This window comes from Oncorhynchus clarkii, chromosome 16 (assembly GCF_045791955.1).
Source record: "Oncorhynchus clarkii lewisi isolate Uvic-CL-2024 chromosome 16, UVic_Ocla_1.0, whole genome shotgun sequence".
In the NCBI taxonomy this organism is placed as follows: domain Eukaryota; kingdom Metazoa; phylum Chordata; class Actinopteri; order Salmoniformes; family Salmonidae; genus Oncorhynchus; species Oncorhynchus clarkii.
This window is the reverse complement of record NC_092162.1, coordinates 9,674,015-9,689,797: the sequence shown is the minus strand read 5'-3', so window position 1 is coordinate 9,689,797 and position 15,783 is coordinate 9,674,015. Positions and strand designations below refer to the sequence as shown.

Sequence of the window (15,783 nt, the reverse complement as noted above, 5' to 3'; positions counted from 1 at the left end):
GCTTGTGCACTATATGTGGACAAAAAACTTGTCAAGGACTTTCATTTTGACTTAAGCTAAGCAGAGAGGAAGTGGGAAAGCTGAGTTAGAAAGCTGATTGAATTTACCTGGGTAAGAGTACAGTACACTCGTGTTAACTCCTTCTCTTTATGATAAAAAGCTTTGTCTATCTCTAAAAACAATGTCAAAACTGTCAAAATTGTTTTGATATCACTACAAAAATTATCTTACATCTAACACTACATTTAGTATTCCGAAAGTGAATTACTGTATAACGATGACTCATTACAGGAATGTCTATACTGTTTAACGTTGATTCATTCCAGGAAGTATTTTATAGTTATTTAATTGTGTTCCAGAAATGGCGTCCTCTAGCCGTCTCCTGTCTGAAGAGCAGTTCCAGTGCTCTATCTGTCTGGATGTGTTCACTGAGCCTGTCTCCACTCCATGTGGACACAACTTCTGCAAGGTCTGTATCAGCGGATACTGGGATACAACTGACCTGTGCCAGTGTCCAATGTGTAAGAGGACATTCTACACAAGACCAGAGCTCAATATCAACACAGCATTCCGAGATGTTGTAGATTATGTTAACAGGATCAGAGTCAAAAACAGAGAAAAGTCCCCTGCTGAGGCTGGAGAAGTGGTCTGTGACATCTGCACTAGGATTAAGCTCAAGGCCTTGAAGTCCTGCCTGGAGTGTCAGACCTCTTTCTGTGAGACTCACCTGCAACCTCATCAGAGAGTCACCGGCCTGAAAAGGCACAAGCTAATAGATCCTGTGGAGAACATGGAAGACAGGATGTGTAAGAAGCATGACAGACAGCTGGAGCTGTTCTGTAGGACTGACCAGACTTGTGTGTGTCAGTTCTGCACTGAGGCAGACCACAAGACTCACCACACCGTCCCTCTAGAGAAAGAGTTTGGTGAGAGGAAGGCTCAGCTGGTGAAGACAGAGCAACATGTATGGCAGATGATCCAGGAGCGACTAGAGAAGGTTCAGAAGATCAAACATTCAGTAGAGTTCAGCAAGAAAGATACACAGAGAGTGATAGCAGACAGTCTGCAGGTTTTCACTGATCTGATGGATTCCATTGAGAAAAGCAAGAAGGAGCTCATTGAGGATGTTGAGGAGAAGCAGAAAGCAGCAGAGAATCAGGCTGAAGGGTTTATTGAAGAGCTGGAGCAGGAAATCACTGACCTACATAGGAGACACACTGAGTTGGAACAGCTCTCACACACTGAGGACCACCTCCACCTCCTCCAGATCTTCCCATCCCTGTACACCACTCCAAACATCAAGGACTGGTCTGAGATCAGTGTTTACAGTGAGACGTGTGTGGGGAATTTGAGGAGTGTTTTGAGAAGCTTTGTGTCTGAGCTGGAAAAGACAGTGAGGAGAGCATTTTCTGAAAAATTCACCAATGCAATGGAGGACTTTCATGACATCAATCTGAAAAAGATGCAGCAGTATGCAGTGGATGTGACTCTGGACCCTGATACAGCATATGACAGGGTCGTCCAATCTAAGGACAAGAAACAGTTGAGAAAAGGAAGAAAAAATCTCCCTGACAACACAGACAGGTTTCGTTGAAGTTAGTCTGTCCTATGAAGAGAGGGCTTCTCCTCAGCGAGATTCTACTAGGAGGTGTAGGTGGAGGAGAGGACTTGCTGGAAGTTAAGGGTAGTAATTCCAATTTGATTTTCAGTGTTGTTTCTACACATTAATCACGTTGAGTCAAAATGAGGGAATGACCAGTCCTTTGAGGTTTTTGGATTGAAGTTTACACACCTTGAGTGATATATAGAAATGTACTGAATGATGTATGAAGGAGTGTATTGTTGTTTGTTTGTTTGTTTGTTTGTATGTTTTGTTTGATAAATATCACCAGATTGGGTCTGCTGGATGATCGAGATTACTCCCTAAGGATTAGTGGTGACTCTGCGATGAGGTTGACAGTGTCATAGTGGGAGTATAAGCCAATTTGGAAAAATTGTTTCAACAGAATGTGTTGTTACTCGCTTTGACATGTGTTTTGGAGATTTTCATTGGGAATATTGGTAGTAACAATTTGTCATAGGGTAAATTATTGTTTGGATTTATTGAAACGCTTGACTGGATTTCCTGAATCAGAGGTTCACTGAACTGAATTGTTGTTCTGAATTGTCCTTTCTCAAAGTTATGGTGACTACAGATGGTATCTAAATGCATGGAAGGGATCATTTGACCAAACGGTGTAGACCTCAAAACCCCCTCTAACCGGCTGAAGATTTGGCGCTCAGTTCGGTCCTGTCCTGCACCACTTCTGTCAAGAGACCTGAGTCTGAGCCAGCAACCGGTGTACAGCATCCAGTTGAAGTTATCAACTGCCTTTTCTCTCATGCCCTTCTCTCAGGAGTGTGACAGGAGTGAGCATGGAGAGAGATCCATTCCAAAACGTCTCTTATGTTGCCGGTATACTGGTTGACAAATGGACAATACATAATAGGAGTTGTGGTGGGACTCAGGTGAGACATTGAAATTGGGACATTGTCATGGGCCATCCACTTTGAACTGCGAAGCTAACTGAAGAAAAATGAAAAAATGCCAGAAGATTGAATGCCGGGAAACGGAGGGGGTTGGTCAACGTGCCCGTAAATATTTTAGACTTTTCTGAAATAGTTTATTTTGGGGTATCAGTTTGATTGTGGAGGTCTACACACTGCTAAATGTATAGTAATTTAGGCTAAGAATGCATTGAGATAGCGATCTGTAATTAATCATGATGAGAGAGTTAATACTAGAATTTTGAGATTAATATTTTGTATGTTAATATAAATGTACATTCTGCCAGTGTTGATGTGTTAAATTGAGGGTTTACATTTTGAGTGATAGAACCAATGTGAATGCTATTCTCAACATGCCTTGGTGAATGGAAAGGTGATCTCTGATCCTGAAAGGGAAACTGATCCTAATCTATTTGACCTATATCCTATTTCATTTATATCCATAACCAAATTGAAATTTTTAATGATAATACTCAGGAATTATATCAGGTTTGTGCTAATGGTGCATAGCCATAGGTGAAGCCTTATAAATAGTGGGATCTTGATGCTTGTCCTGGGTTATGTTCATTGGGCAGTAAACGGAAGAAATGTTACTTAAAACATCTTAAGGATTAGCCCCTTTTTTTCAATTTTCACTGAAAATGAAATACCCAAATCTAACTGCTTGTAACTCAGAATCTGAAGCAAGGATATGCATATTCTTGGTACCATTTGAAAGGACACACAAGTTTATGGAAACATGAAAGGAATGTAGTAGAATATAACACAATAGATCTGGTAAAAGATAATACAAAGAAAAAAACAACCATTCTTTTTTTGTACCATCATCTTTGAAATGCAAGGGAAAGGCCATAATGTATTATTCCAGCCCAGGTGCAATTTAGATTTTGGCCACTAGATGGCATCAGTGTATGTGCATAGTTTTAGACTGATCCAATGAACCATTGCATTTCTGTTACATTTGTTTTAGCAAGACTGCCCAAATGTGCCTAATTTGTTTATTAATGACTTTTTATGTTCAAAATTGTGCACTCTCCTCAAACAATAGCATGGTATTCTTTCACTGTAATAGCTACTGTAAATTGGACAGTGCAGTTAGATTAAACAAGGAGTCACTACCTGGATTTGTCCAGCCAGATATGCTCATTTTAGTTTCTATAGATGGTGCTATAGGGATGAAAATTGCCTTTTCTACCATGCTGACCAATGCTCAGTATCAACATGATGATTTGTTTCGTACTGATGAAAAATGTACTCTGACTTAGATTGATGAGAATTGCTTAATGATATTTTTATGTCTTTTTAAACTTTGGAATTTTTCTTTTAAGTTGAGAGAAATCTCAAAATGGGGGAATGTGATAGAAAAATTACATATTTACTTGATTTGTTTGATATTAATAGTTAACAGTTATATACTTAACTAATAGTAAGACATTTCTGTTCTATTAAATGTCTGTTTGAACTGAGAGGAGCCTAAAAACCTAAGGCTGGCATTCCATAGATAAGATGTGGTGGGTGTAACCGAGATAGAGAGAGCCTGGAAGAACAGAACAAAGGCCTCAGGATTCATAATTATCCTAGCATGTGGGAAACTAAGATGAGGTGGGGTTACAAATAACACCATAGGGGTGGGACCAGCCATGACTAAGCATTCTTAGAGACCAGCTATGTAAGTAACAGCATTTTTTTGTCAAGGTCACGCTACTCTGCCCAACAGTCAAGTGTTGGGATGACTAGTCTCATTATTTCAATAATTAATCAATATTAAATAAAGAATTGTTTGACGAAATGACAAAGTCTCTATCAGTATAAATTTCCACGACAAAGTCACTCTGAATAAGAGTGTCTGCTAAATTACTCAAATGTCATGTCAAAATGGTTCTGTTGAAAACAACGGGTGGACATTTTGGAAGCAGTCTCCTGTTCTTATAGATTGTTCAGATGGCAATGTCAGGAAACCAATGTGCACGCTTCAATAAGGCAGAAGTCTGTGTTGTTGGGATTCTGGATGACCAGATAGCTACCAGCAATGACAAGGAACTGCCATGTGGGGAATAATAAGTAGCTAGTTTCATCTTGTTCTTGATACCATGTCTTATTTTGAGGTGTTTTGACTGATTATGTCAATGACAATATGGCTAAAATGCTCTAGCTAACCAACAACTGTGATGATGTATTTGAGAGACAAGGGCTCATTCTGCTAATTTATTTATGTTTTCAATAAACATTGGAGGCAAAATATAGTTTACATGTTTCAGCGATCTAAGCCAACCCCGTCTGTTTTGCCCCATAGTTGCGCACACGTTTGTTATGTTAATAAACAAATAACTAATCTATTATATGTCAGTGATTCAGACCCATTCAGCAATATGGCGCGCTTCAAATTCAAATAACTCTGGCTTCCTGCACCATCGGGAGTTTACCATAGGAATACATAAATGTGCTATCACTATCTATTGGATTTAATGTATATGACCTCAAACTCAACCCTGGACCTCAAAGCCAATTCCACTGCATTTTTTATTGTCCCACTCTAATCAGGGACCAACAACCTCTCCCTCAATGTGAGCAAGAAAAAGGAGATGATTGTGGGCTACGGGAAAAGGAGGGCTGAACAGGCCACCATTTACATCGACAGGGCTGAAGTGGAGTGTGTTGAGAGTTTAAAGTTCCTTGGTGTCCACATCACCAACAAACTATCATGGTCCAAACACACCAAGACAGTCATGAACAGGGCACGACAACACCTTTCCCCCTCAGGAGACTGGAACAATTTGGCATGGGTCCCCAAATCCTCAAAAAATCCTGACTGGTTCCATCACCGCCTGGTATGGCAACTGCTTGAACGGCAAGCGGTACCGGAGCACCAAGTCTAGTTCCAAAAGGCTCCTGAACAGCTTCTATCCCCAAGCTATAAGACTGCTGAACAAGTAATCAAACAGCCACCTGGACTACTTACATTTTGTTTTAACACTGCTGCTACTTGCTGTTAATATTCTAGGCATAGTCAATTTACCCTTACCTACATGTACAAATTACCTCGAATAACCTGTACATCCGCACATTTACTCAGTACCGGTGCCCCCTGTACATAGCCTCGCTATTGTTATGTAATTCTACTGTGTTACTTTTTTTATTTTCACTATATTTTACTTAGTAAATATTTTCTTAATTAACTCTATTTATTGACCTGCACTGTTGGTTAAGGGCTTGTAAGTAAGCATTTCACGGTAAGGTCTACAACTGTTGTATTCGGCGCATGTGACAAATAAAATTAGATTTGATTTAGACTGGGGACACCAGGTGTGTGCAATTAATTATTAGGTAAAACAGAAAACCAGCAGGCTCCGAACCTCGTAGGGTTTGAGTTGAGTACCACTGGTATGGTTTGAAAACAGCCTGACTCTAAAAATAACTCTGTCCCTTTAAGAGCAGCAGAGCAGGGAGGACTTGAGTGCTGATGCCACTTTGCTTAAAAAAAAACTTGTGAGCAGAAATTACATGTGGTAACGAAATCTCATACTCTTTACACAAGTTTCACAAAGTCTACCCTTCGTCAAGACAAAGAGGAGTAAGCACACTCAGGTGAGTAAAGGGAGAAACAGAGATAGTTACCTGGACTTGTGGAATTCTGACATAATCATTGCACTTCCTGTTTTTCTTCCCATATTCCACTTTTGGAAAATTCTGATAACATACAGTGGGGCAAAAAAGTATTTAGTCAGCCACCAATTGTGCAAGTTCTCCCACTCAAAAAAGATGAGAGAGGCCTGTAATTTTCATCATAGGTACACTTCAACTATGACAGACAAAATGAGAAGAAAAAAAATCAGAAAATCACATTGTAGGATTTTTTATGAATTTATTTGCAAATTATGGTGGGAAATAAGTATCAGAATCTGTTGTTCTGAAGAGCAGTTCCAGTGCCCTATCTGTCTGGAAGTGTTCACTGAGCCTGCAAGGTCTGTATCAGTGGATATTGGGATACAACTGACCTGTGCCAGTGTCCAATGTGTAAACAAATATTCCACCGAAGACCAGAGCTAAAAACCAACACACCATTCAGAGATGTTGTAGATCATTTTAAGATGATCAGAATCAGAGACACAGACACAGATGAGTCCCCTGCCAAGGCTGGGGAAGTGTCCTGTGATGTCTGCACTGGGACAAAGCTCAAGGCCCTGAAGTCCAGCCTGGAGTACCTGACCTCTTTCTGTGAGACTCACCTGCAGCATCATCAGAGAGTCTAATAGACCCCGTTGAGAAACTGGAAGACAGGATGTGTAAGAAGCATGACAGACTGCTGGAGCTGTAGGGTTTAGCAGCAGAGAATCAGGCTGAAGGGTTTATTAAAGAGCTGGAGCAGGAAATCAATGACCTACGTAGGAGACACACTGAGTTGGAACAGCTCTCACACACTGAGGAACACCCCCTCCAGAGCTTCCCATCCCTGTGTACCCCTCCAAATACTAAGGACTGGTCTGAGATCAGTGTTCACAGTGAGCTGTGTGTGGCGAATGTGAGGAGAGTTTTGAGGAGCTCTTTGTCTGAGCTGGAGAAGACTGCTAGGAGAGCATTTTCTGAGCTTGAGGAAAAATTCAATAAAACAATGGAGAAGTTTCCTGACATCAATCTGAAGAAGATGCAGCAGTTTGCAGTGGATGTGACTCTGGACCCTGATACAGCAAATGCCTTTCTCAGCCTGTCTGTGGACGGAAACAAGTGAGAAGCGGTGTACAGAAGCGGCACCCGCTAACACAGCAAAAAAATGTTGGTAGTTTCAATAGCTCTGTCCTGGGAAAAGAGGTCTTCTCCTCTGGGAGATTCTACTATGAGTTGCAGGTGGAGGGGGTGACTTGCTGGGAGTTAGGAGTGGCCAGAGAGTCCATCGACAGGAAGGGGTTGTCACTGAGCCCTGAGAATGGATTCTGGACTGTGGGACTTTAAAAAAGGGATAATTGTCAGGCCAACAACTCTCCTTCTCTAACTCTATTCATTGAGAAGCCCCAGAAAGTAGTGGTGTTTGTGGATTATGAGGAGGGTTAGGTATCCTTCTACAATGTGGAGGCCAGGGCTCATATCTACTCTTTCATTGGCTACATTCACTGAGAAACTCTATCCATACTTTAACCATGCTAATCTTGGTGCTGGTAAAAACACTGCCTCATTGGTCATTACTCCTGTCAATTACAAAGACTGAATCAGAGTCCACTATAGTCATGGAGGTTTAAGCAACACAGAATCGGCAATGTAATAAAAATTCCGAACCTGACGACGCTGAAAACGAAACGTGTTTGTTAATGCAGAATGTGAATAAGTGCCTGTCTTCTCTTGTGATTTCTACACTTGTTTTTCCATACTGCTTGTTCCTGCCAGCACCTGGGTCTAGACTGTGACAGAAAAATTACATATTTACCACATTTGTTGGATATTTATCAATGATTTACTCAACAAACAGTAAGATATTTCTGTCCTGTGAATGCTGTGTTTTATGGTCTCCACTCTAGCACCCTGCAGCTAATCTAGGTGTAGGGTTTTACTGGAGATAGCTTGAGATGACAATTGATTGATATTTTGGTGATAAAAACCAACAGCCACATTCCATTCTATGATTAGTGGTGCATGTGAGGCATATGTCTATGTCTGACTGAGCCTGCATTCCATAGACAAGAAATGGTGTATGTTTAACCCGAGATAGAGAAAGCCTGGAGGAACAGAACAAGGGCCTCAGTATTCCTAATTATCCTGGCATGTGGGGAAACTAAGATGAGGTAGGGTTCAAAATAACACCAGAGGCAGATAACCAGGAGATGAACCCAGAGTGGCTGATGATTCCCCTTGGTCTGCGTGGAAATGGTGGAACCAAGCCATGGCTGAGCATATTTAGGTCTACTGTATAAAGAACTCTGCATTTCTGTACAAGTTAAGCTCTCGGTAACACACACATCAGAGTGTGCGGTCGATGGCTTCATTATTGCAATAATTAATCAATGTTAATCATTCAAGATAATTGCTTGAATTATTGTCCAAGTCTGTCTCAGTACTGACATTTCCAAGACAAGATGCACTACTGTGCACAGTTGTGCACTCTTTTCTTTGCACTGCAATAAAAATTACTGAACATTATATTGAACACCAATGAGTAGTCAGTCTACCCACTTTAAAATTCAACTGTAAGTAAACCTTAGACTATTGAATCATCAGAAATGTGTGTCTCAGTCCCAATCATAAACTAGGTTTCCATCCAATTGGCGACAGATTTTCATGCAAATATATTCTAGAATCTGCATATAGAAAAAAATGCACATTGTCCCACCAGTGGTATGTTTCCACCAAACTGAATTGATGCAGATTAAAATCAGTGCTTGATGACAGTGCACAAAATGTACCTTTTTGCTTACGTTTTCATGTACCGAATAAAAATCTAAAGTTCAATGTGTTTCCATCACATTTTCATCTCTACTGATTTAAAAAGCAGATGTGACGACTCTGGCAGCTGGCAGATACTGTGTGGGTAGGCTAGTCTACATGACAGATACTGTGTGGGGAGGCTAGTCTACATGACAGATACTGTGTGGGGAGGCTAGTCTACATGACAGATACTGTGTGGGGAGGCTAGTCTGCATGAAAGATACTGTGTGATGAGGCTAGACTACATGAAAGATACTGTGCGGGGAGGCTAGTCTACATGACAGATACTGTGTGGGGAGGCTAGTCTACATGACAGATACTGTGTGGGGAGGCTAGTCTACATGACAGATACTGTGTGGGTAGGCTAGTCTACATGACAGATACTGTGTGGGAAGGCTAGTCCACATGACAGATACTGTGTGGGGAGGCTAGTCTACATGACAGATACTGTGTGGGGAGGCTAGTCTTCTTGTTAGATATTGTGTGGGGAGGCTAGTCTACATGATTAGACAGAGTATTTTTATTTGTCAAATGGTAGTCAAGCATCATGTCACAAGAATAAGACCCTCTGTATTTTTTGGAAAGGAACATCAAGATCAATGTTGACTTTCACCACCCTGTGAAATTCATCATAACTTATTGAGTCTGCAGCCTAATAAACTGCACGGTTTCCCGAGTGGTAGGGGAAGGACCGCACACCATATCATCAGGTTAATTCAAGTTTACTTCGATATGAAGGTTATTATATCAACATTTGAGCATAAAGGCACTTCCACCGCCATTTCTCGCATAATTAATTTTACCAACACAAAAATAACTCACCATTTTATGTAACGTATGACTTGGGTGGAAACAAAACTATGGATGGAAACGTGGTTAGTGACAGACATCTCCTCATTGTAAAGAAATAATTACATAAACTAACAATGTAAAGTGAGTTCCTCCAATTCCTGCTATGAAGGAACACAACCATGTCGTAAAAATGGTCAACGCCTTGTAGATGAAAGCTCTTTAGTACTGAATCCTGTTAACAAAGACCACACAGCTCTTGATATATTCCCACTAATAAAATGAATACTTGTTTGTGTCTTCTAGTTTCCCTCTGTAACAGTTGTCGTCTGGAGATAGAGAGGAGGACCAAGGTGCAGTGTGGTAAGTGTCCATATTTTAAATATTTTAATGAACACTGAAAACAAAACAATAAACAACCAACGAACAATCCTGTAAGGTGCAACACAACACTAAACAGAAAATAACCACCCACAAAACACAATGGAAAACAGGCTACCTATGTATGGTTCTCAATCAGGGACAACGATTGACAGCTGCCTCTGATTGAGAACCATACCAGGCCAAACACAGAAATAGAAAATCATAGACAAACTAACATAGACAACCCACCCAACCCACGCCCTGACCATACTAAAACAAAAGACAAAACAAAGGAACTAAGGTCAGAACGTGACAGTACCCACCCCCCCTCCCCCCACAAAAAGGTGCAGACTCCGGCCGCAAAACCTGAATCTATAGGGGAGGGTCTGGGTGGGTGTCTGTCCGCGGTGGCGGCTCTGGCGCGGGATATGGACCCCACCATAGTCTTTCTCCGCCTCCTTAACTGCCTCTGTGGCCTCTTAAGAGCGGTGACCCTCGCCACCGTCCTCAGACTGGGGACCCTAGCCACGGGTCCTGAATAAACGGGAGATTCCGGCAGCACCGGAGTGAAGGACGATTCCGGCATCGCCTGCGTGAGAGGCGGCTCTGGCAGCTCGTGGCTGACTGATGGCTCTGGCAGGTCCTGGCTGACTGACGGCTCTGGCAGCTCCTGGCTGACTGACGGCTCTGGCAGCTCAGGACAGAGCGGCTCAGGACAGACGGGAGACTCTGGCGGCTCAGGACAGACGGGAGACTCTGGCGGCTCAGGACAGACGGGAGACTCTGGTGGCTCAGGACAGACGGGAGACTCTGGTGGCTCAGGACAGACGGGAGACTCTGGCAGCTCAGGACAGATGGGAGACTCTGGCGGCTCAGGACAGACGGGAGACTGGGAGACAGACGGGAGACTCTGGCGGCTCAGGACAGACGGGAGACTCTGGCGGCTCAGGACAGACGGGAGACTCTGGCAGCTCAGGACAGACGGGAGACTCTGGCGGCTCAGGACAGACGGGAGACTCTGGCGGCTCAGGACAGACTCTGGTTGGGTCTGGGTTGGGTCTGGGTGGGTGTCTGTCCGCGGTGGCGGCTCTGGCGCGGGATATGGACTAGTCTGGCCTCTGTGGCCTCTTAAGAGCGGTGACCCTCGCCACCATCCTCAGGACCCTAGACGGGTCCTGAATAAACGAGATTCTCTGGCATCGCCTGGCTCTGGCAGCTCGTGGCTGACATGGCTCTGGCAGGTCCTGGGACGAGCTCCTGGCAGCGGCTCTGGCAGCTCAGGACAGAGCGGCTCAGGACAGACGGGAGACTCTGGCGGCTCAGGACAGACGGGAGACTCTGGCGGCTCAGGACAGACGGGAGACTCTGGTGGCTCAGGACAGACGGGAGACTCTGGTGGCTCAGGACAGACGGGAGACTCTGGCAGCTCAGGACAGACGGGAGACTCTGGCGGCTCAGGACAGACAGGGAGACTCTGGCGGCTCAGGACAGACGGGAGACTCTGGCGGCTCAGGACAGACGGGAGACTCTGGCGGCTCAGGACAGACGGGAGACTCTGGCGGCTCAGGACAGACGGGAGACTCTGGCGGCTCAGGACAGACGGGAGACTCTGGCGGCTCAGGACAGACGGGAGACTCTAGCGGCTAAGGACAGACGGGAGACTCTGGCGGCTCAGGACAGACGGGAGACTCTGGCGGCTCAGGACAGACGGGAGACTCTGGCGGCTCAGGACAGACGGGAGACTCTGGCGGCTCAGGACAGACGGGAGACTCTGGCGGCTCAGGACAGACGGGAGACTGGCAGTGCTGGGCAGGAGGAAGGCTCTGGCAGCGCTGGACAGGCGGGAGCACCTGTAGGGAGGAGACAGAGAGACAGCCTGGTGCGGGGGGCTGCCATCGGAGGGCTGGTGCGTGGAGGTGGCACCGGATAGACCGGATCGTGAAGGCGCCCAACCTTACCTGGTTGAGTGCTCCCCGTAGCCAGGCCAGTGCGGCGAGGTGGAATAGCCCACACTGGGCTGTGCTGGCGAACCGGGGACACCATGCGTAAGGCTGGTGCCATGTACACCAGCCCGAGGAGACGCACTGGAGACCAGATGCGCTGAGCCGGCTTCATGGCACCTGGCTCGATGCCCACTCTAGCCCGGCCGATACGAGGCACTGCAATGTACCGCACCGGGCTATGCATACGCACCGGGGACACCGTGCACCTCACGGCATAACACGGTGCCTGCCCGGTCCCTCTCGCTCTCCGGTAAGCACGGGAAGTTGCCGCAGGTCTCCTACCTGACTTTGCCACACTCCCCGTGTGGCCCCCCCAATACATTTTTGGGGCTGCCTCTCGGGCTTCCAGCCGCGCTGCCGTGCTGCCTCCTCATACCGCAGCCTCTCCGCTTTCGCTGCCTCCAGCTCAGCCTTGGGGCTGCAATATTCTCCAGCCTGTGCCCAGGGTCCCTTGCCGTCCAGAATCTCCTCCCATGTCCAGGAGTACTGAGATTCCGGCCGCTGCTGCTGCTGCCCGTTACCACGCTGCTTGGTCCTTTCTTGGTGGGTGATTCTGTAACGGTTGTCGTCTGGAGATAGAGAGGAGGACCAAGGTGCAGCGTGGTAAGTGTCCATATTTTAAATATTTTAATGAACACTGTAAACAAAACAATAAACAACCAACGAACAGTGCTGTAAGGTGCCATACCAGGCCAAACACTGACCATACTAAAACAAAAGACAAAACAAAGGAACCAAGGTCAGAACGTGACACCCTCCAGGGACTGGATCCATCCCCCAGCATCATCATCCTCCACACTGATATTACTGACAGTTGTTTAACTTCACACAGTTTAAAAGCCAGGCAAATATAGGTATTTGTTCTGACTTCTGTTTAGATTTTATACTCATATAATTATACTTAAGAGTACAGTATTATATGTATAAGTATCTACTGTATTTCAGAGCGATAGACAGACAATTCTCAGTTATATCCTCTGGAGTAGGGTTCCCCAACTGGCGGTTCGGAATACAAAAAACGGTAACTGTAATCCGTTACGTTACTATTAGAAATATTGTAATCAGATTACATACTTTTCAAAAACTAAATGATTACTAAGGATGTTTGCGAGAATTTTTTTTTTTTGACACTTCTCTGTTTTCTCAATGACATTCAAATCAGCATTAGTTTAAGTTTTTGTTCCACCTGAGCGAGTCTGACCACAAGTCATAGACCTCTATGATGGCGCACCAAATGTGTTGGATGAATCGCGGGAAAAAGAGCAGGAATAGGCTTTTGTATTCTACAGTCCAAGCTACAGTGCCTTGCAAAAGTATTCGGCCCCCTTGAACTTTGCGACCTTTTGCCACATTTCAGGCTTCAAACATAAAGATATAAACCTGTATTTTTTTTGTGAAGAATCAACAACAAGTGGGACACAATCATGAAGTGGAATGACATTTATTGGATATTTCAAACTTTTTTAACAAATCAAAAACTGAAATATTGGGCGTGCAAAATTATTCAGCCCCTTTACTTTCAGTGCAGCAAACTCTCTCCAGAAGTTCAGTGAGGATCTCTGAATGATCCAATGTTGACCTAAATGACTAATGATGATAAATACAATCCACCTGTGTGTAATCAAGTCTCCGTATAAATGCACCTGCACTGTGATAGTCTCAGAGGTACGTTAAAAGCACAGAGAGCATCATGAAGAACAAGGAACACACCAGGCAGGTCCGAGATACTGTTGTGAAGAAGTTTAAAGCCGGATTTGGATACAAAAAGATTTCCCAAGCTTTAAACATCCCAAGGAGCACTGTGCAAGCGATAATATTGAAATGGAAGGAGTATCAGACCACTGCAAATCTACCAAGACCTGGCCGTCCCTCTAAACTTTCAGCTCATACAAGGAGAATACTGATCAGAGATGCAGCCAAGAGGCCCATGATCACTCTGGATGAACTGCAGAGATCTACAGCTGAGGTGGGAGACTCTGTCCATAGGACAACAATCAGTTGGATATTGCACAAATCTGGCCTTTATGGAATCTTGGCAAGAAGAAAGCCATTTCTTAAAGATATCCATAAAAAGTGTTGTTTAAAGTTTGCCACAAGCCACCTGGGAGACACACCAAACGTGTGGAAGATGAAACCAAAATTGAACTTTTTGGCAACAATGCAAAACGTTATGTTTGGCGTAAAAGCAACACAGCTGAACACACCATCCCCACTGTCAAACATGGTGGTGGCAGCATCATGGTTTGGGCCTGCTTGTCTACAGCAGGGACAGGGAAGATGGTTAAAATTGATGGGAAGATGGATGGAGCCAAATACAGGATCATTCTGGAAGAAAACTGATGGAGTCTGCAAAAGACCTGAGACTGGGACGGAGATTTGTCTTCCAACAAGACAATGATCCAAAACATAAAGCAAAATGTACAATGGAATGGTTCAAAAATAAACATATCCAGGTGTTAGAATGGCCAAGTCAAAGTCCAGACCTGAATCCAATCGAGAATCTGTGGAAAGAACTGAAAACTGCTGTTCACAAATGCTCTCCATCCAACCTCACTGAGCTCGAGCTGTTTTGCAAGGAGGAATGGGAAAAAATGTCAGTCTCTCGATGTGCAAAACTGATAGAGACATACCCCAAGCGACTTACAGCTGTAAGGGAATACCCCCCTGATTTGTACAAAAATGAATGTCAAAATATTGGCATTGGACAAACCATGTACACGATGTCCAATACCACCCAAAGCGGCGTTGATTCGTGCAAAGTATATGGCAAATGCCATATGGCAATTGCCAATTGTAACACCTCAAAAATCCAACAGGGGGCGAGTGCGCTCCACCTGGGTTTTTCATATTGGAAATGCAACCCAAGTCAACATCCAAAAGAAAAATTTTGAAAAAATGATATTTTTTTCAAAAACTTTTTACCCCTTAAAAAAGTGCTTTCTGGGCCTTTTTTCGAATTTCTTTCGCTTTTTTTGTCAATTACACATGTGTAAGAACTGTATGAATATACTTTTGTCCAATTTTGATATCAAATTTTTTTTTTTTTAATTACATGCGCATAAGGCATATGTTTTGTCCATTTGCAATATGATTTCATAGGAAGTCAAAAGTCAAAAGTCAAAAATGTCAAAATTTGGTAAAAAACTTCACACATCCTTAAAAAAGTGCTTTCTGGACCGTTTTTCAAAATTCTTTCAATTTTTATGTCAATTACACATGTATAAGAACTTTATCAACATACTTTAGTCATACTTTATTATCATTTTTTTTTTTTACTAGTGCATAAGGCATATGTTTTCTCCATTTGGAATATGATTTCATAGGAAGTCAAAAGTCAAAGTCAAAAGTAACGATTTTCCTCCGTGCAACTGGTGATCTGAAATGTGCAACTGGTGATCTGAAATGTGCAACTGGTGATCTGAAATGTGCAACTGGTAACCCAAAAAAAAATAATTTGATTCTATGTTTCCTTACTTTTTCAAAGTCACTGTGCATTTGCAATATGTTTTAATGGGCAGGTACCATCACGAATTTGTCATGCTATAAAAATCCTGCAGGAATGTGAAATTGACTGGCCCGATGAACTCGGGATGGCTTTGCAGTGATTCTGGGTCATCTCAATCGCTCGTTTGGGTTGATTTCAGAATGTCGCTTTTGGTGATGTTTTTTC

At 43.7% G+C, this 15,783-nt stretch overlaps 1 protein-coding gene and 1 pseudogene across 1 annotated transcript; both read left to right on the top strand.

The window, feature by feature from the left end:
- Positions 1 to 361: 361 nt before the first annotated feature.
- On the top strand, positions 362 to 1,667 carry LOC139367441 (tripartite motif-containing protein 29-like). The gene has a single exon (XM_071105646.1). The coding sequence runs from the start codon at positions 362 to 364 to the stop codon at positions 1,592 to 1,594; it is 1,233 nt and encodes a 410-aa protein (XP_070961747.1). The 3' UTR covers positions 1,595 to 1,667.
- Positions 1,668 to 6,635: 4,968 nt separating this feature from the next.
- Positions 6,636 to 7,747, top strand: LOC139367840 (E3 ubiquitin-protein ligase TRIM39-like; annotated as a pseudogene).
- Positions 7,748 to 15,783: the final 8,036 nt, after the last annotated feature.

Coding starts and splice junctions, on each gene's coding strand:
- LOC139367441 (XM_071105646.1), top strand. CDS start 362: ATGGCGTCCTCTAGCCGTCTCCTGTCTGAAGAGCAGTTCCAGTGCTCT.